Source organism: Cataglyphis hispanica, chromosome 23 (genome assembly GCF_021464435.1).
Source record: "Cataglyphis hispanica isolate Lineage 1 chromosome 23, ULB_Chis1_1.0, whole genome shotgun sequence".
NCBI classification, from domain to species: domain Eukaryota; kingdom Metazoa; phylum Arthropoda; class Insecta; order Hymenoptera; family Formicidae; genus Cataglyphis; species Cataglyphis hispanica.
The window spans coordinates 3,975,329-4,003,204 of NC_065976.1; the positions used below are offsets into that span (position 1 = coordinate 3,975,329).

A 27,876-nucleotide genomic window follows, 5' to 3' on the forward strand; every position below is an offset into this window, starting at 1 on the left:
ACAAATCTCTAATTTAATTCTATTAAATTTCTAGATAAAATCTAATTAGATTAAAATCTAATGATTAAAGGATTTAGTGTGGAAATAGTATAGTATAATCAATTTTAAAATTTAATTTAGAGATCAATGTTTGAGAATTTTCTTTCTGAAAAATAAATCAATTAAACATTATCTCGATTTTAGAAGATTTATATATATATATATATATATATATATATATATATATATATATACATATATATATAATCTTCTAAAATCAGGTAATGTTTAATTGATTTATTTTTTCAGAAAGAAAATTTTCAAAACATTGATCTCTAAATTAAATTTTAAAATTGATTATACTATACTATTTCCACAAAAAATCCTTTAATCATTAGATTTTAATCTAATTAGATTTTATCTAGAAATTTAATAGAATTAAATTAGAGATTTGTATTTATACAATATTAAGATTAGTTATCTCTGGTGAATTAAATTTTTCTAATTATTACTGCAAATTAGCATGATGCAGATAGGCGAGCGCAGTATCAGTGGAATAAAAATAAAGTTCAAATCTAATAATTATTAATTGAACTATGCAAACTTTCTTGTGCAAGCTGATCTGCGCGGTCATGATCCTTCGAATCAACGAGACGTAATCGATATCTTCTGGATCAGTTCGCTCCAACTGATATATGGGAAGCTGGACGAGCGCAGTGTGTCGCGAGATCCGGGCAACGGCGGTGCCGTTGTTGCACGAGGACAAACGACCGCAGACGGATTGTTTGCCGAAGGTCGCGAGCCAGATAACGGTCTTTGAACGGCTAAAGACCTACTTAGGGGCTCGAGCTTGATTCGTCTTTTTGACTCCCCTCCTGAAGTCAATAGGCCCAGGTGGATCCGGCAAATTGTTTAGCCTCTATAAACGCTGCAAACAGGGACAAATGCGAATTACCGTCACCGATGCAGAGGTCAAACCAATAGAATTTTTTAGTATAGAAATCTATGGTATATTATCCGCGTAGATTGCCGATATCAAAGTATTACAAGTATCTTGAATAAGGCTGGATCCCACGATCTACAGAAATTCTTTTAAACTGAAATTTTATCCAAATAATATATCTCTTTGAATGTTTTCATATCCGAGTTCAGAAATATTGAAAACAGAAACCACTTATAATCTGAGGATGAGTGCAACATGTTGTAAAGAGCATTTTAAATGTCAAAAAAAAGATGCAGCAAAAAAAAAAAAATTTTAATCGAGTGAAGAATATGATTTAGTGACGTATATTTTTTTCTGAAGCTTAATTCAATAAATAATTTTTAATATATTTTTTACTTTTTAATAAATCACTCTAAAATACTATTCATATTATTATTAAGAACTGCGATCAAAGAACCTTGCCCTAAAACCTTTATTTAAATTTTTCAAAACTTTTGGGTATCCTTATCTCCTCTTATGCAGTGTTGAAATTCTATGCAATTATATTGCACGCATCGCTAAATAAGATTTTTACCCGATAGACGTTTACTCGATAAAGGCGTCTTTTTCTTGCAAAGTGCGCAGAGCAGGAATAAAGACATTTGTTTTTCTTGTTGGACGATAATTTAATTCCGGTTCTCTTCTCGCACGCGCGTGTAGCGAGTACCATACACCAGATAAGCGATGAGCAATCTGCATATAGAGCGACTTTTTGCGCTCGCTATATGATAAGAAGTCATAATCCTCTTGCCACGCCCGGAGGCGCCTGGTGGTTCTCGTAATGATATGTGAAATTATATTTCCTGAAAGGGTGCAAATTTAATGTAAGATGAATTACATATTCAGGCCGAGAGTGCAGTTGAAAATCGACTTGACACAAAGGCAGCAGGAAGAAAACGTTAAAATTACCGTTCGCTAATCGTGCGATGCTCATCGTCTAGCCTCGATTCGACAGGCGCACATCGCCTCCAGATATATATTCTAGAAGAGATGTGTTCTAGAAGTACCTTCCCGCGCAAACTTCAGCGCGCGTGTTCCACGAGATACTCGAATATAGCGCGTTTTTTCTTTCTCGATGTTGTGCGCAGCGCTATTGCTGATTAAAATATTTAAAATTATATTTACTATATTTTTATATTGAGCCGCGCTCGATATTATTATATACTCTCTTTATTATTTAATTTTATGTTTAAATATACTTTACACGTGTATCTCGATACTTACAGATTGCCGAAATATCAGAGCTGAGGCTTTTAAGCATGGATATCTAGATCTGCTGCGCATGCGTCAGAGATTACGCCAGAATTGGTGGCAACTTCTTCTTCTGGCTGCTTCTATAGAGAATTTGTCTATACGTCAGGTGATAATTGGTGCAACTTGATTTGGGAACCATAGACACAGTAAATATAGACTGCGACTGTACTTGTAATTTCGATTAAAAGCGCTACGTGATCGAAATTCAGGAAGAGAAAGAAAGCTGTCAACGAATGAAAATGTAGCTTATCCTCTCATATATAAGAATAGGAAGGAGGGATCATGGACGTAAGTTATTTATATACATTCGTGAGCATCATTCTAATTATGCCACACGCATTGCTTAGAATTAGGCTAGGTCTACAATAGGTGTATAGTAAGCCTTTAACCTTTAGAATTATATCGAAAGTTTTAAGTCATAAGCTTTAAGAGGTCGGATCTGACCAAGTCGCTTAAAGATTAGAACTTCAGGCAATGCAGGAAATATTTCTGGCCGAAAATTATGTCACTTATATTATATAATTATATGTCACTTTTTTCTTTTTCTTTTTTTTTGTCAAGTGTCAACTGCATACAGCTCTTTAACGTCAATGCCTGAAAATTATATGTCATATTTTAGAGCTGAAAGTAGAAGGCTAAACTTCAGGCTTACTGCAGCTATTGTAGACCTGACCTTAAGATGAGATACGCTAGTCTATATTTATTACATATCTATGATTCAAACCGCGCGTTCATTCAAAGTCCAAATTCCAGATTCCAGATGTCCAGATGCGCTCAACTTCACACTGAAAGACACACTCTTTGGTATCAAGTAACGAGCGTAACGGAAAAAGTGGATGCGTATTCGTCATCGATGTTGGATTCATTGTTAGATGAAAACTTGTTTGTCCGGTTTTGTGAGCGAATTAACTCATTATTAATTGCATTTTTTAATGCCGAATACAATAACATTTGACCATGAATTTAATCTTTCGGACGGATATTGCTTTTATTATTATTCCGAGGTAATTTCTTTCAACAGTTACAACTAATGCGATAAATATTACAGATTTTATTTTTGCGGAGCGACAACGTGTTGACAAAATTTGATAATAGATAACATTATCATATAAGACTTCGAACTTTAGGATCATGATCCTGTATTCATTCACATTCATCTGGAGCGTATCATCACTTTTGTAACGCGTCTTTCATCGCTTCTCTATAAATATGTATTTACATCATAGATACAAAAGCAGCTTCGAGATATGACCGCGTATTTATCATAATCAAATTATCAGATAATTTATAATTATAAGTGCAGATACGCGATAACATAAACTATCCACGTGTGTTACTTTACACATTCTGCCACATTCATCTTATTATTGCCCAAAAACATTTTATCACAAACATAATTAATTAATTCTAATTATGTGAATCATTAGATTAAATCTGAGATTTTACCTTTTAATTATATAATTATAAATTATAAATAATTAACATAAATATAAATATAAATAATTAATATAAATATCAAATTTAAATAATAAGTTTAAATTAGTTCCGAATTAGAATTAGATTTCTCACCCGGAGAGAGAATAAAATTAATTATAACCAATCTTTTGATTAACTATTAAGTTAAATCTGAAATTCTAAGTGAATTATAAATTAACTATAAATTAATTATAATTAATTATAAATTATATATAAATATCAAACTTGAATAATAAGTTTAAATTAGTTCCAAATTAATATTAGATTATCCCCCGGAGAGAGAATGAAATTAATTATAATCAATCTTTTAATTAACAATAATTTAATTAAATCTAAGATTCTAACTTAATTATAAATTATATATAAATATCATACTTAAATAATAAATTAATTCCAAATTAGGATCCGATTCTTTCATCCAAAGAGAGAATAAATTAAATTAATCATAATCATAATCAAGATAGAAATCAATCTTTTGACTAACAATAATATTTGTATTATTAATTATGCTTTATAGGATTATACTGCTGAATACAAATTATGAGTTGAGAGTCGGTCTGTAAAGGAAAGCGTGAGAGAGAAGTCTATTTCCATTGTTTCCGAAGGTAATCTCGGTGTGGGTGTACCGCAAATGATTAATCATCGTCGCAACAGTGCGCGCAATCGCGGACACGTCGGTGCATTCGCACGCAAACAGCTGTTCGTTAGTGCATCAGACTCTTATGCAACAGCATCATGTGGCTTCAGACACATCTAACCATGCGAGTGTACGAGAAAACGGTGACAGGGTCGCGAACTTTCCACAGGCGATTATTTCGGGCGGTTAAATCAATCAAACCGCTACAGATAGGTTCGCTCATTTTAAGCTGCTTTCTTTGGCTCATTTTAATTCTGCTTTGATATATACGTTCAATTTTTTTATAAACATAGAAAATGTAACTAAAACGAATAGACCTGACATTTGCGTTTCATTAGTGCTTAAAGTGATTTATCCGTTTAAAGAAGATATTTCCTTCAATTATATTTCTCTAAATCGCTACACACGCGTAACATCAGATATATGTATATATGGCAACAATCTCTATATAAAATTATTAATATCCTGTAAACGTAAGATATCGCGCAATACGCAATTTTTTATTCAAATTGAACGCGATATTTATCTATTTTTGTAAAATTGACTTATTCAGATACGCGTCTTTATTTTCGCACATGCTGTTTATTTAATCTAATTATACGTTTCATAAGAAAAAAAATTTCTAATAAAAAGTAATAATCCTCGTAAATAATTCTCGTAAAAGATAACATTTGACCCTGCTGTGGAGCATATGCACTCAATGAGATGCTTTCTATATTTTGGCATTAAATTGAAACTAAACATTTGCGATGGAATATTAAAGTTATATTTTGTACACCAGAAAAAAAATTGAACGTACTTATTTTATTTTAAAGTAGCTGAAAAAAGCCAACAAAAACAATTATAATAAATGGATTCATAATTTAATCATTCAAATAAGGTAAGTTTAAAAAATAAAAAAATTAAATTTTCAAAATTTAAATAAAATCGGAATTTTATTAAAATGTAAAAAAACGTGACTTTTAATTTTGATTAAATTTAAAAATATTTTATTCTATTCCAACCGTCATATTTTATATTTTCTACTGATAATAAGAGAAAACCATCATAATTTGGGAATTATAAATATTTTCTTTGTTCGTATTTATTCTTATATCATTCTAGATAGTAAAAGTAATCATTTTGATGTAACTTGACGTCAATATTATGTCTAGAACAATGAGAATTTGCATCGCATTAGAGGACTTCCTTGTGCCAAGACTCTAACATTTTACTCACTCATTTATGTACTCTCATTCAGTGCACTTGTACCAAGAGCTCTTCCGCCATTCTCTTCGCATATTCGGAAGCAACAGTAAGTGCACATCTCGGTGCACATGTACTTGCGTCTATCTGGCGAATATTCATATCTTACATACACCATTGCACATATGTCATTGTACAATTTCACTGATATTTAGATTTTCAATGTTTAGATTTTTCGACATTCGGATTTTCCATAATATAAGCAATAGTAGTAATCTTAAAATTATATAAAAAAAAATATATATATATAAGGTCTAAGAAATTAATATAAAAGTTTATTACGTTTTACTTGAAATACATTCTAAACTTTTCAACGATCACAAATAAGTACAAGGCTCTCTCGGATTTTATGTCACTTGCGCACGAAATGAGCCACCGTGTCTGCATATGTGAATCAGCTATTAAGCAATAATGACAATAGAGAACTAGACATCGGTTAATTTTGAAGTCTAATAGCTGTCGAGCAGGGGAATAGTTTTACATATGTATATTAGTGTTTGACATAATGCTTGATTATGTGCAGCGGTGTGGCATATGTATATATGTTTATGTTATTGAAACTGAATCGAAATCTTCCATTTGTTTCAGAAACTGTTCTAGTATGTTTATGACCAGACGACTGAAAAACGAGAGCGTCTAAATAAGACATCTCTTCAAATAATTACGTAAGCCTGTGATTCCGACAGTACCTTAAATTAGCGAAGAATGTATATCGCTTGCAATATTATAATTAGAGAAGGAGTACGACGGATATTTAAAGAGAACCCTATTATACACAATTTGTAAATATAAATTAAATACCGACAAGAAGATATCATTAAGTCGCAAAACATTGACAGAGATATCGCTGTCACGATGTCGTCAATGTACTGTCAGTTGCGTATGTCAACGTAATGCACGTGCACGGCGTATAATCCCGCCGCTCAATCCCGGATTCGTCATTCGACGCTACTGCTCTAGCTCGCTCGGGAGCGAGTTAGCTAACCAGTCAGTCAGTCGGCAACACAAAGAGCGACCGCGACCGCGAGAGCGTCAGTTAACAATCGGACGCGGGTAGCGAGAGCATCGCCGAAATGGAGACGTGCGATGACGGCGGTCGGCCGACGACAGCTACAGCCACAGCTGACAACGAACAGAGTGCAACAACCATCGTCACGTGGAGCCGCTGCAAGGAGTTGCTGCTTGACTTTCACTTGAACGCCGATCGAATATTTTACCGGTGAGTGTGCGGAAGTACGCATAGTCGGGTCCCCTTTTTCCCACCTCCGCCCCGGAAGCCCGCAATAGCGCGGTTGGGAAAGAGGGTTCCCCGCTCGATTCTTAACTACCGTTCGTAGGCAAGGACGTGTTGTTTATCGGTCTCCACGTTTGTTTACAAAACATCGGAGTTTAAGAGTTTTGTTCTCTTTGGCTACACTCTCGATCCTTAATCCCTCTCGTTTCTTTCCTTCGATGTTTGGATGCGTGCTACTGAGTACCTACTCCTTTTCGAGAGTTCAAAGACTGGTGATGTAGCGGAACTAAGAAGAGTAGTCTTGAAAAGAATTCTAAGTTGAATGTACTACCTGCTCGTTATCTGTAGCTTGAATGAAATAAATATATATTTAAGGTTCTTTCTCTCTTTCTTAGTTTCAGAGAAAGAAAGAACAAAGAACTAGAATACGGAAAGTATAAATACAATAGAAGTGAAGAGAAGAGAAAGAGAGAGAGAGAGAGAATAGTAGTAGAATTTTCACATTTATAATTCCAAGTAAACTTTATGTTAAATATTATATAATTTAAAAATTTATTATATATTTATTATATAATTTAAAAATTTATTAGACAAAAAAATTTTTATGTTGAAAATTGCAAACTTTGCAAAAAGATCAACTCTTCAGATCGGTAGAAGAATTCATGAATGATAAATGACGCCAGTCAAATAGATTGTCCTGGATAAGAGAACTTCTTTATATTATAGAGTTCTATTGTTCTATACACACAGGGAAACGTGAAGAAAATTTTTTAAATCTTTTAAATTATACGCTTATTTGTCAAGATCAACTCTTCAGATCAGTAGAAGAATTCATGAATGAAAAATGACGGCACGCCAGTCAAATAGATCGTTTTAGATAAGAGAACTTCTTTGTATTATAGAGTTCTATCGTTTTATACAATACGCACAGAGAAACGAGAAGAAAACTTTTTTAATCTTTTAAGTTATACGCTACAAGAAATGGCTCATTTACCTACAATTTTATTCTAATATTTTTTTTAACTTGTTTTGTTCGAGAAAAGAAACATTAAATTATCTACGAGTATTAAGATACGCAATGCAAACACTAATTTGAATATGCGTTATATATCTACTGCGTTATCGATCATCTTTAAAATGACCAGGTGCAATCCCGATATCTTATCAATCTGTGATTCGGAGAAAATCTGAAAGACAAAGAATGAATTGGCTGCAATACTTGTTAAAATATTTATTTACAAAATATTTTTTAGATCTTGTATAATTAAATCATTTACATTATTCATATATATTTTTATATATGTATTTATAAATTTATAATTAAATCACACAATTAAGTTTTATTATATTACCACAATATTGATATATAACACATATCGCGCACAATATTGTGTAATATCTTATAATTACAACTTGATATAATTCTTTTTCTCTCTTTTTTATTATTTATCTGAATATATCATATTTCATTATATTTAAAAAATATCAGAAAAATTATTTCAATTCGTAAATCATATCTAATATATTATGATTATATGTGATTGTCAAAGACTCAAATGCTTTTCCACATTATGACATTACAAATCTCTTTCTCGAGTCATTGGGATAATCAATCTCAAATGGAAGAAATAGATGGTACAGTCATGTATATTAACTGTTACTAGGTTAGTAAGTTGGTTTCAGCCAATTTTCGCAATAGCACAGTAAGATTGTTGCGCTTGATTATTCACGTTCTTGTCAATCAAACAAATTCCACAGAAATAAAATTCCATTAAGTAAATTATTTTGTAAAAAAATCTCGTGAAAATTCTTTAATCATTTCTTTAGAACTTAACTTTTCGAAATCTGACACTAATATTGCTATATTTCTTGAATTCCTAAAGAAACATTATTTAAACAATAAAATTGTACACGTGTAGTGAAAATTATATATATGATTACAAAATTTTAAATGTGAGAAGAAATGTAATTAAATGAGCAAGGAGATTATATAATTATATACAAATAACAATTTTTATGTACATAGAAATGTTTCTAAACAATATTATTTTATGAAATATTAGAATTTATTAATTTTTATATAAATCGTTTCCGCTTTTTTTTAAGCTAACTTGTAAATATTTATCAGATTAATATATTTATGAGGGTGTACTGCAGTATCATTGTCTTAACAACTGTCCTCAATATTCACATAATTCCACTTTCTAATAATCTGTTATAAATACTTATCAAGTATTCTTCTTTAATATTATATTTTGTATTTTGTATTTGTATTTTTACTTTTTTATATTAATATCTAATCTTTTTCTTTGCATTTACAGCACTTCTGTGTAGGATTACTGAAACTGTTAATTTTTAACGTATGTCCCCTTACATAACTCTTCTTGTGCGAAGTTTTTTTTGATGTTAGGATATTTTAGAACATCAAAGATTTCATTTATAAAGCAATGCAAAACAATCTAAACAACTCTGTCGACTCTCGTGCAAAATAGCTTTTTTTCTTGGTCTCTACGTAACGATTAATTAGTAGTTTAAGTGGCTTCAATGATAGTTGACTTGAGAAGAAAAAAGTTAAGTCTCATCTCGAGAAAATCTGTTTGCGTGTGGCCTTGAAATTATCTTGAATACATCTAATTAGTAATTAATCGCATAACTAGAAACAGATTTCGAAGTCTTTGAAAATTTTTTAAACTCTAAAAGGTCTAATTTTAAAAGGTTCGAAAAATATTTTTTGAAAATTAATAAAAATATGATATCTATATATAAATTAAATTATCTATATAAATTAAATGAATATCTATATATAAATTATACATAATTTAATTGGAATTTTTGATCATTATTTTGATTTTTATAAATATAGGTAAAAGTTGACAAAAACTTAACACAGCTCGCGGACCATTTTCCTTTTGATATATATTGTAGAGAGCACATTCCTAACAATAAATAATTAAACGCTTTGAATTTTTCGACGGTTTCTTTCTGAGATATGCGATTCTGAAATATCATAATTTTCGTACTTATTTATCATCATCTTTTCTTTATATCCTACATGTGTGTTTACATTTTTTTTGTTTACATTTGTTTGTTATTGTGTCATTGTCAGTACGTTTTGAGATTGCCGTTTAGTTTCGCTAAGAATTTCAAAATAAATACAGTGTTTACAAATGTCTTATTAGCTATTACTTTAAAATAAAAAAAAAATGATTTGTGTCCACGCTGTGTAAGATTTTGTCAACTTTTAAATATGTATATATTTTTATTAATAAAAATATATACTCTTTTTATAATCATTGGAAAAAAAAATAATGAGCCAGGAACATACAAACGACGCATATATTATATGCACCGATAGTAGAAATAACAAAATATCGATAATTGAATTGCACATGTGAGCTAATATATCAATCCTGACAATGGGACGATTGTATTTTTGTTTCTTATTTGATTCGGAGATCATTGCCTCCGACCTCTATCGATTACCATTGTCTCTCACGATCATATGATCACGGATTGAATTTATATAATTTAATATAAGTTGCCTGAGACAGGCGTTGCATTCAATTTTAATGACAATCTTTTTGACGAATGTGACAAAGTCGATGCTTTATCGAATTAATTTTTATTTATTTAGTTATTCTCTCACTTTTTTATATATTTAATTTTTACATAAGCTATGTATAAGTTAAGTATAAGTTTAATATAGTTGAATTGTTTATATTACTTTTTATTTGATTTTATCTTCTATTTTTTTTATCTTTGTTTTCATATATCTTCTTCAGGATCGGACTTAGTATAGCCACAAAGCCATGGCTTTGGCTAATCATATCCCTTTGCCTAAATCTCGTTTGTGGCTTGGGAATGTTACTCTGGAAGGAGGAGATTGACGAAGTTGAGCTCTACATGCCAATGGATTCTGTAATTCGCAAGGATGCTGCCTGGGTAAAGGAGCATTTTCGGGACGATCTCAGGCACGAAAGCATCATCATCGTTGCCCCTAATGTGCTGGAGCCCGAAGTGCTGCGATCGGTACATAGGCGATCATGAATTATACGAGTATCAACGAAGGTTCTTTTTCATATTAATGCACAATTCTTTCCGCGTAGTTAAAACAATTATTATCATATTTGTTTATAAAATTTCTGCAACAAAGCACAGTCTTTATTATGCTTTTAGAATGTTTAAAAATTGATCAGTCATCTCATTTGCTATCAAAGGATCGTCTCTTTAATCTATTCATATATGTTTTTTAAAATAAGATTAGCTATATTACATCAAAATCATTTTTTATGTAATGTATATAGTTAATCTAATTAACATTGATGCTTATGATCCTTCCGTTTGTATACATGTATATATTTTTTTAATATTTATTTAAGTAATTTTTTTTTTTTAAATAGATGTTCTTGATAAAGGCATGCTATAAAGTATATTGTTTCGATCACATTTTTATCATAATGATTGCTTACTTAATTGTAGATTCAAGACATCGAGAAAGATGTGAAAAGCATAGTTGTAAAGAATAACACTTGGGAAGATGTGTGCGCTGGGTAAGTATGTTTTTACATACATCAAAATATGAAGATTATTTTGGATGAACTTAATGAAACATTTGCATTATATTATAGATACTTTACGTGGTTCCAAGAAGACGATAAATGGGAAACTATGGATAAATCTGAGTTTCCCGAAGAATATCTGCCTATTATAAATAATACAATGACAAAAGAGCCTTGTATTCATAAATCGCTCTTGAAGTTATGGCAGAAGGATGGTAAAAAAAAAATTGATAATTTAACGAAGCCACAAATACTAAATGACATCACCATGACTTTGCAAAATAAGTGAGTTCCTGAATCTTTACATAACAAAATTGATACAATTGAATCGTTCCAAGATAAAATTTAATATACACTAATTATATAATACATTGTAAATTAATGCCTTTTACATTTTTGAGAAAAAAAATATTTTATTATTTAAAAGTTTCTTATTTTTATACAATTACATAGCTTTTAATATTGATTCAATTAATTTCGCACTTTTTAAAATTTTATTTGGATGAAATACGCTACATAGTTAAGAGCGCTCATACATACATTTTTTTTATTTATTCCTCATATTTTAATTCACTTTATGCAGGAATACCAAAGACGTATTGTCCAATATTGCGCCATTACTGGCGGGTGTTGAATACGACGCGAATGGGAAGGTAAAGAGCGCGAAGGCGACGTTAATGTACTGGTTGCTGAAGAAAAGTAATCCGCACTCACCGGAATGGGAGATCGAGTTCATCGAAAGAGTACTACATTCGAATCGTACTCTACCGGCGGGCATGGAGATCTACGCGGTGACGCTGCGCAGCTATCAGGACATGCTGCACGAGGTGATCAACAGCAACATGACCGTATTATTTTGCGGCATGTCGCTGATCACAATCTACGTGATCGTGATGATTGGTCGGTGCAATGCGATGCAACAACGGATATATCTTTCTTTCATGGGCATCTCCGTAGTCGGTCAGGCTCTTCTGTCATCCTACGGGGTGTGTTACTACATAGGGTTTTTCTACGGACCCGTGCATCCAATTCTGCCATTCCTGTTACTTGGCATCGGCGTCGATGACATGTTCGTCATCATGCAGAGTCTCGACACTATATCGGAGACGGACAAGTCTTCAGATATTTCCACTCGTATCGCAAAGTGTATTCAAGTATCAGGTGCGACGGAGTACTCGGCAAGCTTAGTATTAAAGAGGACAGAAATAATACGCAACAGAAATAATGCGTATTGCCTGTTGAATTAAAAATATATATCCAAATAAAAATATGAGAAGCTTATACAAGAAATGATAGAATTTATCATTAATATTAAAATAGAATATCCCATAATTCAATTGATACTTTTGTTTACGTTTGCAGGTATGTCCATCACCGTGACATCTTTGACCAACATGGTAGCCTTCGCTATCGGCATGACGACGGTGATGCCGTTCTTGAGGTCCTTCTGCATGTTTGCCGCGATGGGTATACTATTTCTTTATATCTACGAGATCACATTCTTCGTCAGCTGTCTGGTGTACGACGAGAGACGATTGGCAGCGAAAAAGGACGGTTGTTGTTGCCAGCCGCGTACCAATTGGCGACCAAACGAATGCAGTAAACGGAACTTTCAGCGGCTCATCTTCGAGAAGTACATCGGACCTTGTGTGATGAAAACGTCCGTGAAAACGATCATTCTATTAGTTACCGCTTCCTTGTTGTCCCTCAACGTATGGGCGATATTTCAGTTGAGCCAGAACTTTGATCCGCTCGCATACCTGAATCAGGAATCTTACCCCATACAGTTTCACAATAAATTGAAGGAACACTTTCCCAAGTACGGTAAACATATAAACATATATTTGACGGGCGTGGACTATTACGAGGATCATCAAGCGCTCTTTCAGCTGGTGGACATTCTTAAACAAAATCCGTACGTCAACAATCGTACTCTCGACCCATGGTTCATGGCGTACCAAGAATGGTTGAGAACTACCGGCAAAGGTAATTGATACATAGTGAGACGATAGCATAATATGCGATATGCGATATGCGATCTAATTATCAAAATCTAGATAAGAAAGAATATAATCGTGCGAAAAGAAACTGAACTATAAATTTTGCCTTAGTAAAGTATAGCTATATATACTTTTATTATAAATATGTTGTTTATTAATATAATATTATCTTTCATCAGCACAATATATTGAGGATAAAGATGAATATTACAATACTCTCACGGAATATCTCCTGTTTACGGTAAAGGGCCAAGCATATATTCAGGATATAAAATTTGACAAATTGCCATTCAATGATTATAACATTACAGTACGTAAAAAAAAAACATTCTATATGCCTTCAAGTGTAAAACATTTTTTTCTCATTCACGGAAAAATGCATGATGATTTCAGACCTCGCAGATTTCAGTGCAATACGTTCCCGTAGGCACGACATCCGATCAAATAAAAGCTATGCAATCATTGAGAGACGCCGTGAAATGCGTGAACTTTACTCAGGGATATGAGCACATCGCGATTTATTCATTAGATTACGTAACATGGACATCGAATAAGGTAAATGAAATTTTTTATCTCATCAATCAAATATGTCAATAATTAATAAATTTGCGCAGATCATCGGTGAAGAATTAATTAGGAACTTGAGCCTGGAGATAATGGCGGTAGGAATAGTAACATTGGTGCTACTTAGAAACTTACTGACGTCGTTTTGGGTAATGTGTTGCGTATTATTCACACTTATCGACCTTCTGGGTTCGATGTACTTCCTGGGATTGACCGTTGAAATCTCGTCGACTATTATGATCCTGCTTTGTGCAGGATTAGCAGTTGATTACGCCGCACATATCGGTCTGGAGTTTATACGCTCGAGCGGCAGCAAACAAGGTCACTAGTAATCATATTAGAAATGTATATGGATTGAGAACAAAAATATATTTTTATTCCACAAGATTTTTTTACCAATTTAAATTAAAATAAAAACTTTTATTCAAGTTGATTAAAGATTATATGATTAAAAATTTATTGCTAAGTAGATATTATTTCAATCTTTTAACATTGAATAAGATAATTGATATTTCTTGATTGTGATATTTTTTGTAAAGAGGATTATAATATTCAATAATGCTCATTAGATTGAAAACTATTATATTATTTCTTATTTCATAGAACGAGCATTGACAACGCTCAACGTTATCGGACCAGCAGTGTTGAACGGTGGCCTGAGCACATTCTTCGCCTTCGTCCTGCTAGGTTTCAGCCAAGCTTACGTTTTCATGACTTTCTTCAGGGTATAAATCATAATGCTCTCTATTAAAAATATAATTGCTGCAAAAGAAATTGAAATACAATAATCTTGTATTTGTTCCAGCTCTTCACATCAGTAGTACTATTTGGTTTGTTTCACGGATTGCTATTTCTACCCGTAATATTGAGTTTGGCGGGACCCGGCGAGAAAGCAAATTAGCACGAAAAAGAATCAAGATATATACCAAAACGGTTATTTTACTGTCTGTCTGTCCCAAAACGAAAAAAGTAATATCTTTAAAATATCAATATATTATTAAGCATATTCTTTTTTTTTTTTTTTTTTTTCAAGAACAAAAATAACTTTTATTTTTCTTTTGTAGATATAGAAGACGCTCTTGCTAAATGATATTTAACAATGCTTCAAAAGGCTGCTTAGGTAAACATTTTTCTAGATTATTTTATAGTGCTGGAATTTGTAAGTTGTGGAATGAGTGCACTCATGTTACATTGTAATATATGTATGCATATATATTGTATATATATTTACATACATGTACACATGTGTGAAGAAGAAAAGCACTAAGTAAAGATATCTTTTATACAAAGTTGAGAGTTATCTGCTTCGCCTGTTTGTAACCACTGTCCATCCATCGTCTTCTTGTTCATTTTTATCTACATCCATATCCTCATCCGAACTGCTATCTTGTTGTACTGGCAAAGAACGAGTAGATCGAATAGGTCGTTCACAGATAAGCCAAGGTTGTAGCGGTGGTAATTTCTCGAGTTCTGTTTTTGCTGTAGATTCATTGCCCTCTATGCAATATCGATAAAACCTTAACAATTCCTCTGCTACTTGTACAGTGCTGTTATCTTCCAATATTGTATTAAGTTGTTCATCCATATAATCCTCTAATTCGGCAGCAATCTGATCACTGGTCAATCCCTCTACAAAAAAAATACAATGAAATATAATTTATAATATTACTCTTGTGTAATAAGAAATAGTAAAAACAACTAACCATTCATATAGAGTACTTCCGTTGTATATGGACAAAATTCTATTGCTTTTTCTACTGAACCCATACCATGTTCTACCGCCAACTAAAAAATAGATAAAATTTTATTATAAGATTATAAAATTATTCTTCAGCTATATGGTGCAATACATTTTTCATGCTTAAATTAAATAAAGTAATAATTGTTTTCTACTCTATATTTTTTAAAAAAATTAACTTTTAAAAATCAAAGAATTTTATATTTAAAATTGATAGAATGAAAACAAAAATAAGCACCGCATAAAAAGTGCAACTAAACGAAAAGACTCTGCTTTTGATACAAAAAAATTATTCTATTAACGTTAACATGAGATTAGAAAGATTATGTGAGCTCACCTTTAAAGCTGTCCAGTTACTAAAAATACGTTGAGTAACCGATAAGAAAAATGATTTAGTGTCTTCCATTTTGAGGTTAATTTAAATTGATTTAAATACACCAGGATACATCGGCCACCTATTTTTGGATTTTATTAGACACAAATATGAGCTGATGTGAGCAAATGAAAATTATGTGATAAAGAATGAAAAATAGTCGTTATGTTAAAAATTGTACACGCAGAAATTGTACACGCAGTTTGCTACTCACACACGTGCTACAAGCTAATCTAGCTTTACGAAATACGTAAAGTCAAATAAAGTTAGGTTAGTACTGTTAGTAGTGTCAAGTCTTGTATGTGTATATGTATGTATACAAATATGTAAGAACATAATGTGACAGTTAAATATAAATGTTAACATATGTGAAACATTAAAAAATTATAAAACTATAAAGTGTATAATATTACATTAAATGATAATAATAATCTAATTAATAAGATATTAAGAAAACTGGAGAACCAGATCTCCTACTTCGTTTAACCTTCAACTCCGTCTTATCAACAAAATTATAATTGCTTTGTCTGCATATTTAAAGTATGTTTTTACGTTCAATCTACGTAAACCATGTCGGATGCATTTGAGGAGATACAAGCGATCAAAATAAAGAGGAACAGCTATCGCGAGAAGCTACAGAAGAGGAAACGCGAACGCCATGAATTATATACGCTCACTTCAACGCCAGTTTCATCCACCCTGACAGCGGAATCAGCGTGTCCTGGTATTGAAGAATACCATTTGCATTACAAATTTTATAGAAAAAAATTTATTCGCAATTTTATTGTATAAATCTGTTGCAGATGCTAATGCATCTTCGCGCTCTGATCATAGCGAATATGAGAGAGATGTACTTTGCATCTTGCATGAATGCCTGCCTAATCTACCGATAACGTCTGCAGACTTGATAGATCAGCTACGCAAAAATCTCAATGCCGATGTATCTTCCTCCGACATTCATAAGATTCTAGAAAAACTGGCTGCCCAAGATATAGTCAAGTTAGTAACAATTTATTATATCATTTGATGTAATATGTATAATCTTATCCTGTAATTTATTTAATATGAAGCACACATATATATTTATAGGATCAAAGAAGTTACAGAGAATGGAGTTTTTGGATATACAGTGTTATCTGTAACAGAATCCCAATCGTCATGTCAATCCCAATCTGACGACACAGAAAATCCCGAAAGCGTAGAAACATCTACGTCCGATCCAAACGACCATGTACCTCTAGAAAAGCAAGCAAAGATAGAAAAGAAGAATACTGAAGACATCATGTCCTTAATTTCGATGCCGACTATCAGAGAGAAGGAGAGCAAAAAAGTTGGCGAGCAGATCTTGGACTTATTGTCAAAGCAGACTTCGAAAGAGAAATCGCTCGCTGAACGATTTCGCTCTCAGGGAGGCGCTCAAGTCATGGAGTTCTGTCCGCACGGTACAAGAGTTGACTGTGTAAAATTGAACGGCGGTCCGGGATTTGCAGAGAAGTGCAAAAAGCTGCACTTTAAGAAGATCATACAGAGTCACACGGATGAATCTTTGGGCGACTGTAGCTTTCTAAATACCTGCTTTCACATGGACACATGCAAGTAAGAATCCAAGAAGCACTATAATCTATATATGATTAAATCCATATATGATTAAATCTGTTCATTTCTCATACAAATAAATATACAACATATATTAATCTAGATTTTATAAATTTAGATATTAGCTAAACTGCGCAATGTACTTCTCTGAATATCTCTGTATTTAAAAACTAAGTTTTTTTATCACTTTTTTATTTCATGCAGATATGTTCACTATGAGGTGGATGGTCCTACAGCTCAACCAAAGGAAACCAATGACTCCGATAGTCTAAACAATAGCGCGCCCAACAAGACGCTGAACTTGGATAATAAAAACGGTAGCAGTACGAGCAGCAATGTAGGCAGCGAATTGACTCTGTATCCACCACAATGGATTCAGTGTGACTTACGTTATCTCGATATGACAGTTCTTGGCAAATTTGCTGTAATCATGGCTGATCCACCATGGGATATTCATATGGAATTACCTTATGGCACTATGTCAGATGATGAGATGAGACAATTAGGAATTCCAGCGCTTCAGGATGAAGGACTCTTGTTTTTATGGGTAACTGGCAGAGCCATGGAATTGGGAAGGGAATGCCTACAGTTGTGGGGTTACGAGAGAGTTGACGAGATCATTTGGGTGAAAACCAATCAGTTGCAAAGAATAATACGGACCGGTAGAACGGGCCATTGGCTGAATCATGGTAAAGAACATTGTTTAGTTGGCATGAAGGGCAATCCTCGTATCAATCGAGGGTTGGACAGCGACGTGATCGTCGCCGAAGTTCGCGCCACTAGTCACAAGCCCGACGAGATTTACGGCATTATCGAACGCATGAGTCCCGGCACAAGAAAGATTGAATTGTTCGGTCGACCGCACAATGTGCAACCTAACTGGATCACTCTAGGTAATCAAGTTGACGGTGTTCATTTAATCGATCCGCAACTCATCAAAGCCTTCAAGAAACGTTATCCCGATGGAAATTCAATGAAGCCCGCTAAACCATAAATCTGTTCTCTTTGTACAATATATGAGAATAATGTTGACATGAATAAAACTACTTCACATTTTGTTAGAATTTATTGCAAAATATATATATAAATTCCATTTACCATTTAAATATATGCTAATATAAAATAAACGCATAATTATAAATATAGGAAAACCGATTTATATCTTATATTTTAAAGTTGATAACATTTGTGTGTGTATATGTATATATTATTGTACATTATATTTAAGCTATGCTTTATTTAGCATGTATGTCTTACGTATATGTGTGTAAGCTACTCTTCTTTAATGAAACTTATTATTCAAGTGGAAAAAAATATCAATGTAGATTAAATTCCTTGAAAATTAGGATCAATTTCTGTGATATATATATAAATTAATTCATTTTTAGCACAAGATGAACTCGGATTATGAATGTAATATATTAACTGTTTTATATGTAAGTACAAAAATTATAAATCAAATCTCTCTAAATTTATATCATCACATTTATTGTACATATTACGGAATGTGCTGCCATAATGTTTCAAAAATTTTTAGTAATTACTAAAAATTCCTTTAAACTTAAAGTGCTAAGGATTTTGTAAAGTAAAATTACAACATTAATAAGAATAATTTTTGTTGCCCTAACTTTTTTGTACTAATTAGAAATATTTCATCATTTTTGTATAATATATTAACGAATGTGCTTCTTATCAAAAATACAAAAATTCGCAAATGAGCTTTTATTATATATAGCCGATACTGTTGCGCTTTTGTTTGAGCAAACTTTTCCTTATAGAAAAGGAAAAATGATTATCGTTTATACTGCTTGTGGAAGTTCTCCTAGACATTGATGTCCGTGTAACGCGATTATTCGACTCTGATAATTCTGTGTTATTCAACAAGTTCTCTTTCTCGTCAGTGTTAAACACTTTATCCGGAATACTCATTCTAGAGTACAATTTGTTGAACGCATCAATCCAATGCCGTTTTTTATGTTCATCTTCCATCATGAAAGAATGTTCTCGGACTTTAAAACCAATTTCCGCATTATTTTTATCGTCTGTTTGTACATATATTTGTTCTTTAGGTATGACGGGAAAGAACAGATTGTATTTTTTGATAGCACGCCGTGTAGAACGAGTTATTGCGAAACATGTGTCGAAAAGAAAGCAGTAATATTTCTACAAAAATATTAATGTTAACATATTTAAATGAATTTGTTATGTTATATCGATAATAAAGTGTAAAATAGAACTTACTATTCCACGTGTGTCTTTAAGCTGACCTTCAATGATTAACTCTATGGCATTGACGATGCACTTGTCAGGATCATACTCGATTTTTGCATTTATTTTCGATTGTGCGACCTTGCATTCAGCATCACCCATGATCCAATCAATATCTTTTAGCAAATCGGAAAGGACACTACTTGCTTCTTTCAGCAATAAATAATCTGCATCACTATTAAGAGTATGTTTTAAAATCTCCTTCACCAATAATGGATATTTGACGATCCTTGAACGTGGCACATCTAAATAAGTCCACAAGTCGACAGAATGTGGTAACTCTAATCGTTTTTTCAGAAATGATTGGAATCTTTTATTACTATATTTCTTCTCATCCAGTAAATATCTCGCCCAAACTAATGTTCTGCATCTTTCCAGATACGGTTTTTTCAACGTAGACAACTGCGAAAATAAGGAAATTATAAAATATCATATACATAATATATATTTATAAAATATTAATAAAAAAAAAACTGACCCAATTCAATAATGTTGGACCGATAGTTTTTGTAAATCCAGATTTATCTCTGAGTTCAAGTAACTCATCCCTTAAGTTACTGTGTATTTCAATAAGATTTGTAAGATCACCAAAAAGGGTATATAACTCTTCAGATGTAAAAATTTCAGTAGACAACATTGGTTCATAATAAAAATTTTTTAGCACATAGAGCTCATTTAGTAGGACATTTTCACCACAGTATAATTCATAAATAGCTTCCTGTCTTTTAATTTCACTTCGACTTAATATACTGTTTAAGCGCTCTTTACCATGTAACTGTGCAACATCCAACATCCAACTCCTGATTGTTAAATTGTTGCAACTCTCAGCAACATTATTCAATCTGAAATTAGCATATATATTTTGAGAAACAAATTTAATTTCTAAACCGAGATATTTAAGTGTCAGACAATTACTTTCTACGTAATGTTCCAGTTTCTACTTCATCTTCAATAATTGATAAATCCGATGAGTTTGGTTGGGTCGTGAAAGATCTGTGCAGAGTGTTTCCCAGTTTACTTCCTACTATGGAAGAGGAAAAAATACTGCTAGCAACCTCTGTAATCCTGCGGCGCTTTTTCTTCTTTCCTATATCAGATTCCATGGATATGTCCATTGAGCTGATGCTCATTGCGTCGCTCTTTGGTCGTTTTCTTGATCTCTATTGCACAATGCGATACATAAATAACATTTAAACATTATGTTCAACAAAAACAATTTTATTGTCGATCAGTGTACAAATTGAACAATGGTAGGCCGAATAAACGTGAATGCGCTGCAACGTATATGACGTTAGTATAATTTCAATAGCAAAGCCTGGAAAATTGAAAAAAAAAAAGAGAAATTTGCTCGGATTAACATTAATGATATTTTGATATTCGAATGTCGGTTACATTAGCCGCGAAAGATGTCATTTCGCGAAACATATGCCGACTCACCAGCCAAAACCTTTTCCGCGGTTCCTGAAACGTTTCTTTGATACTTGTGTTGCAATCATCGTTCATGCTTTATCGCGAATTGTTTAAAAAAAAAATAATATAATTAAAACTTTATGAGCAACCGACTGTACCGCACGCGCCGCATTTGATTTCACTGCACAAGCGGTTGTCAAACGGCATTCACGCGACATCTTACGGTACATATGAAGTTTATTCTTTGTGACTGAACTTCTTGCACTTTTTGAGTTTCCTCTCTCTTTCTCTCTAACTTCTATATATATATATATATATCTCATTTTTAATGCACATTAGTGCAGTAAGTTCAGTTATAATAGAGAATAGAAAGCAACAAACCTTTCATATGGAATAATATGCTTTATGTAATCTTCGTGTGTATTATTATTTATTGGTTGCTAATCAGGTATGAGTCGATTTGCCACCTGTGATCAGTGTTTCATATATAAATATAACTCTTTTATATTTATACGCGCATTTTTATAATATATATTTTATAAAGATCTCTGAAGATATTGAAGATTATCACTATCAATTATGAATGACAATATTATGTATGTTAAGTTATAGTATTAGTATTAGTAATAAATTCATGTGCTTTCTTTGAAAACGTATTTTTTTATATGCTTTTATATATACATTATTAGATATATATAAGTATGAAATAATGAAAATATCGGAGAAAATATAAGATATGTGGGAGAGGTTAGGTTATTAGAGAAACAATAAATATGGACATATTTTTTTATATTAAATATCTTATTTTATATTATAAATCATAAGCTATCAATGCTCGTTAGAAAAAAATTAAAATGTGATAAAAAGGAAACATCTGTTTAGAATGAACAATAATATGTCAACTGGTACGGGACCTAAGAAGAAGAACAAAACTATAAAACAAGTTGTTCCATGCACTGAACGTAAAGCGTCTGGATCTAATTGGGAGACGTACAAGAATTTGTTTGCTAAACCAAACATAGAAGAGGGTCATACTCTACAAAATAGGTATCCAAAACCTAAAAAACGACATGTTGCTTCGTTACATAAGGTAAATATTTAAAATATTGCATTTATATATATATGTATGTATATTTATTAATATACTTCTTGATATTTATGTCAATTGCAGAATCGAACAGAAGAGAACACTGAAACATACAATGATATCAAGAATAAAGAGAATAAGACTTTGACGAAACATATTGCTATGGATTGCGAGATGGTTGGAATTGGTGATGGCACGGAGAGCATGCTAGCTCGAATATCAATTGTAAATAAGCATGGTTTTTGCTTATATGATAAATATGTTAAGCCAAGAGAGAAAGTTGTAGATTACAGAACAGCAGTAAGTGGAATTCGACCAGAACATTTGCAAGATGCAGAAGACTTTAGCACTGTACAGAAGGAAGTAGCAGATATGTTAAAGGGTCGAATTCTCGTGGGCCATGCATTGAAGCATGATCTTAACGTATTGTTCTTGTCGCATCCGCGAAGATATTGGCGAGACACCTCGAAATATAAACCTTTTCGTCAAATATCAAAGGGAAATACTCCCAGCTTGAAAAAACTTGCACATGAATTGTTAGGTAGAGAGATACAGGTGGGCGAACACAGTTCTGTGGAAGACGCGAGAGCGGCAATGCAGTTATATATGTTGTACAAGAATAAATGGGAATCGGAAAAAAAGGGGCGATGGTGAGCAATCTTTTATATTCATAAAAAGAACTTCCATTTCGAAACACATTTTTATTTAACAATGAAACAATTATGTACCAAACCTGAAAGCGACATGATGGAACTTAGATTCATTTATTCAATTAATTATTGTCGATCCATGAAGATTTTACGAAATATCTTTATAAGTTAAGTACACTTTTGTAATGTATATATTTATAATCTGTATAATAAAATGAATCGTATTTTATATAATAAAATATATTAATACACGTTTTTCACTGTATATAAAATTAAGTATATTCATATAGTATATATAATTTCAATTGTTATGTTGTTGATATTTTTCCTTTATATATATCAATCTTTTTAAAGTCTAAAGTAAAACTAAAAAAAATGTATTGATAATGACTCCAAGATAGTAAAGCAAATTTGTAAAAAAAAGGTTGAAGGTCAAGCTTTGCATTTATTTGGTAAACGCGTGGAATACATGATGACCTCGTTATCGGTATTAGCCTTGCATTTCTCCTTCCCTTAATACGATCACTTTAACGAACTCCATTCGATCATTTTATATTCTGCTTCAGTTGTGATACATACATTACTCATTCCATTGGATTTCGTTGGTGCGAGTACTTTGTGTTTTTCCCGTTTGCATGAGTAAAGTGTAATTATACTGTATTTTATCGAAAGTTATTTTAAATTTGATCAACATTGTGACGTCTTATCTTTATCTCGTCTTATCACATTTAATCAAACGTGATATAGAACATATCTATTTCTTGTAAATTCAATGTGTTATTACAACCAATTTGATAAAAAAATTAAGTGTGAAAAGTTTTAAGCAGATAGATTTAAATTTAATAAAATATATATGAATATGCTTTTATATTAGGATAAAGAAAGACTGAATGCTCGATCTTCGATCGAATCTATCATAATTTATTGTGAATCTAATCAGTAGTTTCTGCGAAACTAAAATAATCTGAGTCGCTGCAACCGAGCTGCGATCTTGAAAAAGAAAAAGTTACATGAACGAATCGTTTATTCTGAATTATACAATTTCAAACAGGAATAGTTATATATATAAGTGTGACCTCTTTCGCAACTATACAGCTCTTTTAAACTACTGTAACAATTTTCATGCGATCAATTAGCAAAATAATACTCATTCCAATTAAAATAATTGAAAGAATGGCTTCTCGCGAACTAAATTGCAAGTAAACAGATAACTTTTATCATTCTCAGCCAGTATGGAGATCTTTCTGTATATAAATAAAAAAAAGATATTAATATTCAACATTAATTTAATTTTATTAAAAAGTTGCTTTCCGATTGGTCAAGAATGATATGATAATATAAGCGTTACAGGTCCAAGATACCTAAAAACAACACGTTTAAAAAATTTCCAGAGGTCATGCAGAGAATTTAAAACATCCTTTGGATGGTCTCTGGCCGTTTTTTGAACGTGTGTATTGTTAGGGATTTATTATAAAATAAATATTATTATCGTCTTCCTTATTAACTTACAAAATAGTTTATCGATCATTTTCGCTGAGTTCTGTGAAATTTGAACGATCATGAAAATTGCTGTGATCGGTGCCGGAGCCGCAGGACTCGCTGCGCTTCATCAATGCATTTCCGGTACTTACGACGACCAAGTAATATGCTACGAGAAAACGGATCAAATCGGCGGGACTTGGGTCTATCGAGAGGAAACTGGTTCCGATAGATACGGTTTACCGATTCATACTAGCATGTACAAAAGCCTCAGGTACGAATGCAGGCACAACTCTCGTTTTCTTTCAAGACAATTTTCAGTCCTGCACAGAAAGCGAATTTTAATTATAAATCCATCATAATTAGTATTTTAATCTTGTATAGAGATTTAGTATCAATCTTCACTTCCTAACGCAGTAAATCCTAGATAAAAATTTTATACTTATTATATATAAATGTTTAAATACATTATAGAGATTATTTGATTTGATTTCTAAAAATTACTATATCACTTATGTTAGGACTAATCTGCCGAAAGAAGTAATGGGCTATCCGGATTTTCCGATATCGGAAAGACCCGAGAGCTATCTGTCGCGAACAGAGATACTGGATTTTCTAAACGCATATTGCGATCACTTTAAACTACGTCCTTACATTCGGGTGAGTGTATAAAATTGCATTAATCATGCAGCGTAAAAAATCGCGTCTATATTAATTATATTTTAATATATATATATATATATATATATATATATATATATATATATATATATATATATATTAAAATATAATTAATAATATTTAATGTGTAATTCGTATTAATATATATATATATATATATATATATATATATATACATATATATATTTAATACGAATTACACATTAAAAATTAATTTACGCAAAAATACATTATTAAAATAAAATTGTCGATCAAAAGCAATGCTCGCGAAGCTTGCAAATTAATAAAACAAATTAAATTTTGCTACATACATATTGTTATAAATATTCTATGTCGCAGCTGCTGCATCATGTAGAACTGGTGGAACCGGCCGTGGGGGATCGGAAGTGGTCGGTCAAGGTCAGGGATTTGCAGAGGGACGCGATCGTGACCGAGGCGTTTGACGCAATCATGGTGTGCAACGGTCATTATTTCGAGCCCAGGATCCCGAAGATATCCGGTCATGATGTTTTCGCAGGCAAGCAGATGCACAGCCACGATTACCGGGTCCCCGAGATCTTCGACGGCAAGACTGTCGTCGTTTTGGGAGCTGGTCCTTCCGGTACACACAACATTAATACGAAATAGTTCGCTTATTTTTTTAATACAAATTTTTTAGCATTTATTTTTTTCTTTGCAATCCTCTAGCGTGTAATTATTAATGTGAGAATAATCGTGAAGAAATTTTTTTAATCATAAAACATTTTTTTTCTAATAATTTTTGTTTTAATTTTATTAAGGTTTTAATGATAAATAAAATTATATATATATATATATATATATTCTTGCGTAAATATTTGATTTTTATCTATAGAATTATTGGATAAAAATACCTTCGATAAAGTTACTTGCGTTACAATTAAAATGCGTTTCTTTGTCCTCCGATCCAGGTATGGATTTGGCGTTGGAAATATCCAAGAACGCGAATCGCGTAATTCTGAGTCATCACTTGACCGAGACGATACTCACCGTGTTCCCCAAGAATGTCGTACAGGTAAAAGCGTCACGCGAGCTCAGAGAGAAAATAGTAAAATCAAACAAAACTTGAAGATACTTCTTAACGACCGCGTTATCTCTCTTTAGAAAGCTGACGTGGTGCAACTGACGGAGCACGAGGCGGTTTTTGCAGACGATACGAAAGAGCAGGTCGATGTCGTCTTCTATTGTACAGGTATAATCTTCCTCATGAGCCTCGTTCTCGTGTAACGAGATGATTAAAGTACATGTTTCCTTTTCGACAGGATACAAATATAGTTTTCCTTTTCTCGCCGAATCCTGCGGAGTTCGGACGGATTCCAACATGGTCACACCCCTTTGGAAGCATCTGGTGTCCATAGAAAACCCGACTCTGGCACTGGTGGGTCTTCCGTTCTACGTTTGCGCCTTCAGTATGTTTGATTTGCAGGTATAAAATATTCTTATCTCTTTTTACCTACAATTTAAAGTACATTTAAATAACATCTTTGTCATGGTATCTTTTTAATTTTATCTCTAATCGCTGTTATATTATATTCACTGGATATCGTGAGAAATGTGCTTTATAATATTTTAAATCGATATTTAAAAATATATATCGGAAAATAAAAGAAATACACGAGAGTCACATATAATCCGTTTAAGTGTAATAGCATTCCAAGCGCACAGGTCATTCGGAGCGTATAAAATTGCCTTCTTCAGCGTGATGGCTGACGAAGAAACGCGGTCGCGCATACGCGACAGAAAAATGCTAGAAAGCCACGATCGCGTGGTCGACGACCACGGCGTGACTATGCGCGGTAAATATAATGACAATGCGATTACTTGCAATTTCAAGGTGCGATTCGTCCTACGACATTGGCACGGCGAGAGGCAGTTTCCCGCGAGAGCGGATATGCTGCGCTCCGAGGCCGAGGAAGCGGCGAGACGCGTCGAGAGGGGCCTGCAGAAGAGACACTTTCACATGATGGGCCCCGAGCAAGGTCACTATTACGATGACCTGGCGAGCATCGCGGGCGTCGCCCCGCTACCGTCCGTGCTGACGAAACTCCACAACGAGAGCAGCATGCGCTTCCTGGACGACCTGGTGCACTATCGGCAGGACCGCTACAAGATCCTCGACGACTACAATTTCGTTCAGCTTTAATGTTAGAGTGATAGAAATAGAATCAAATGTTTATATTGTATAATGAGACTGGATAATTTTTCAATCAATTATGAAATCTATTTTTTTTTGTACATACACAATTTATGGAAAAAATATTTACGTCTGCTAATGCTTATGAATAGATGAAAAAAAATCTTTTTTCATGTTTGGAAGTGTCCTTTTCTAGACGTGAATTGTGCGCCGTTTCAAACTACTTCTTTGTATGTATGTAATTAAGATGATTATTTCTGGGAATGAATAGCTAAAAGAATTTTCTTATAAATGATGTAAAGCATACTTGGCGTCATTATTACCTTAATTCCATACAAAATTCCACGAATATTCAGACACGACATCCACTAGCTGAAAATAACAACTCCAAGAAACCATTAATGATACCAATTATAAGTGCATTATTTGACTTTTTGAAAAAGAGTTTAATTCTAATAGAAGAAAATACGAAATATATGTATATGTTTATGTCGTTTCTCGTTGTAAAGAAA

The 27,876-nt window shown here is 32.6% G+C and overlaps 6 protein-coding genes and 1 long non-coding RNA gene across 11 annotated transcripts; 5 read left to right on the forward strand and 2 right to left on the reverse strand.

Moving 5' to 3' along the window:
* Nucleotides 1–542: 542 nt before the first annotated feature.
* LOC126857887 (uncharacterized) lies at nt 543–5,133 on the forward strand. Its single transcript, XR_007688548.1, has 4 exons — nt 543–950; nt 2,188–2,503; nt 2,969–3,219; nt 4,209–5,133. It is a non-coding gene; the product is annotated as an uncharacterized LOC126857887 (long non-coding RNA).
* A 1,034-nt stretch (nt 5,134–6,167) lies between these two features.
* Nucleotides 6,168–15,219, forward strand: LOC126857809 (patched domain-containing protein 3-like). The gene is given in 13 exon segments (XM_050607565.1): nt 6,168–6,792; nt 10,590–10,836; nt 11,287–11,357; nt 11,436–11,651; nt 11,950–12,527; nt 12,729–13,352; nt 13,546–13,676; nt 13,760–13,921; nt 13,981–14,251; nt 14,534–14,655; nt 14,736–14,815; nt 14,817–14,899; nt 14,995–15,219. Coding segments are annotated over 13 exon segments (2,757 nt in total). The 5' UTR covers nt 6,168–6,646; the 3' UTR covers nt 15,021–15,219.
* Nucleotides 14,496–16,255, reverse strand: LOC126857880 (pre-rRNA-processing protein TSR2 homolog). Of its 2 annotated transcripts, XR_007688547.1 has the most exons (4): nt 16,006–16,255; nt 15,634–15,715; nt 15,166–15,559; nt 14,496–14,692 (listed from the first exon to the last, which is right to left on the reverse strand). XR_007688547.1 is itself a non-coding variant. In XM_050607737.1 (3 exons), exons 1-3 carry the CDS (start codon nt 16,072–16,074, stop codon nt 15,228–15,230), a joined length of 483 nt encoding a protein of 160 aa, XP_050463694.1. In that variant the 5' UTR covers nt 16,075–16,255; the 3' UTR covers nt 15,117–15,227. The 2 variants fall into 2 exon arrangements, 1 of the variants encoding a protein (XP_050463694.1); XM_050607737.1 differs by lacking the exon at nt 14,496–14,692 and having other exon boundaries at nt 15,117–15,559.
* Nucleotides 16,165–18,701, forward strand: LOC126857822 (N6-adenosine-methyltransferase subunit METTL3). The gene is made up of 5 exons (XM_050607608.1): nt 16,165–16,311; nt 16,583–16,765; nt 16,845–17,040; nt 17,131–17,637; nt 17,842–18,701. Exons 2-5 carry the CDS (start codon nt 16,612–16,614, stop codon nt 18,629–18,631), a joined length of 1,647 nt encoding a protein of 548 aa, XP_050463565.1. The 5' UTR covers nt 16,165–16,311; nt 16,583–16,611; the 3' UTR covers nt 18,632–18,701.
* LOC126857831 (neuroepithelial cell-transforming gene 1 protein-like) lies at nt 18,688–21,521 on the reverse strand. The gene is made up of 5 exons (XM_050607632.1): nt 21,343–21,521; nt 20,821–21,065; nt 20,384–20,747; nt 19,879–20,307; nt 18,688–19,800 (listed from the first exon to the last, which is right to left on the reverse strand). Exons 1-5 carry the CDS (start codon nt 21,406–21,408, stop codon nt 19,363–19,365), a joined length of 1,542 nt encoding a protein of 513 aa, XP_050463589.1. The 5' UTR covers nt 21,409–21,521; the 3' UTR covers nt 18,688–19,362.
* Nucleotides 21,522–21,662: 141 nt separating this feature from the next.
* LOC126857866 (RNA exonuclease 4) lies at nt 21,663–23,291 on the forward strand. 2 transcript variants are annotated; one of them, XM_050607712.1, is made up of 3 exons: nt 21,663–21,763; nt 22,198–22,405; nt 22,487–23,291. In XM_050607712.1, the coding sequence occupies exons 1-3, from the start codon at nt 21,714–21,716 to the stop codon at nt 23,054–23,056; spliced, it is 828 nt and encodes a 275-aa protein (XP_050463669.1). In that variant the 5' UTR covers nt 21,663–21,713; the 3' UTR covers nt 23,057–23,291. The 2 variants fall into 2 exon arrangements, with proteins under 2 accessions (XP_050463669.1, XP_050463670.1); XM_050607713.1 differs by lacking the exon at nt 21,663–21,763 and adding an exon at nt 21,764–21,911.
* A 151-nt stretch (nt 23,292–23,442) lies between these two features.
* Nucleotides 23,443–27,670, forward strand: LOC126857845 (senecionine N-oxygenase-like). Of its 3 annotated transcripts, none has more exons than XM_050607664.1 (8): nt 23,443–23,698; nt 24,569–24,805; nt 25,053–25,191; nt 25,552–25,813; nt 26,142–26,245; nt 26,335–26,422; nt 26,493–26,656; nt 27,065–27,670. In XM_050607664.1, exons 2-8 carry the CDS (start codon nt 24,612–24,614, stop codon nt 27,371–27,373), a joined length of 1,260 nt encoding a protein of 419 aa, XP_050463621.1. In that variant the 5' UTR covers nt 23,443–23,698; nt 24,569–24,611; the 3' UTR covers nt 27,374–27,670. The 3 variants fall into 3 exon arrangements, with proteins under 3 accessions (XP_050463621.1, XP_050463623.1, XP_050463620.1); XM_050607666.1 differs by having other exon boundaries at nt 23,443–23,691; XM_050607663.1 differs by having other exon boundaries at nt 23,443–23,687.
* The last annotated feature ends 206 nt before the right edge of the window (nt 27,671–27,876 follow it).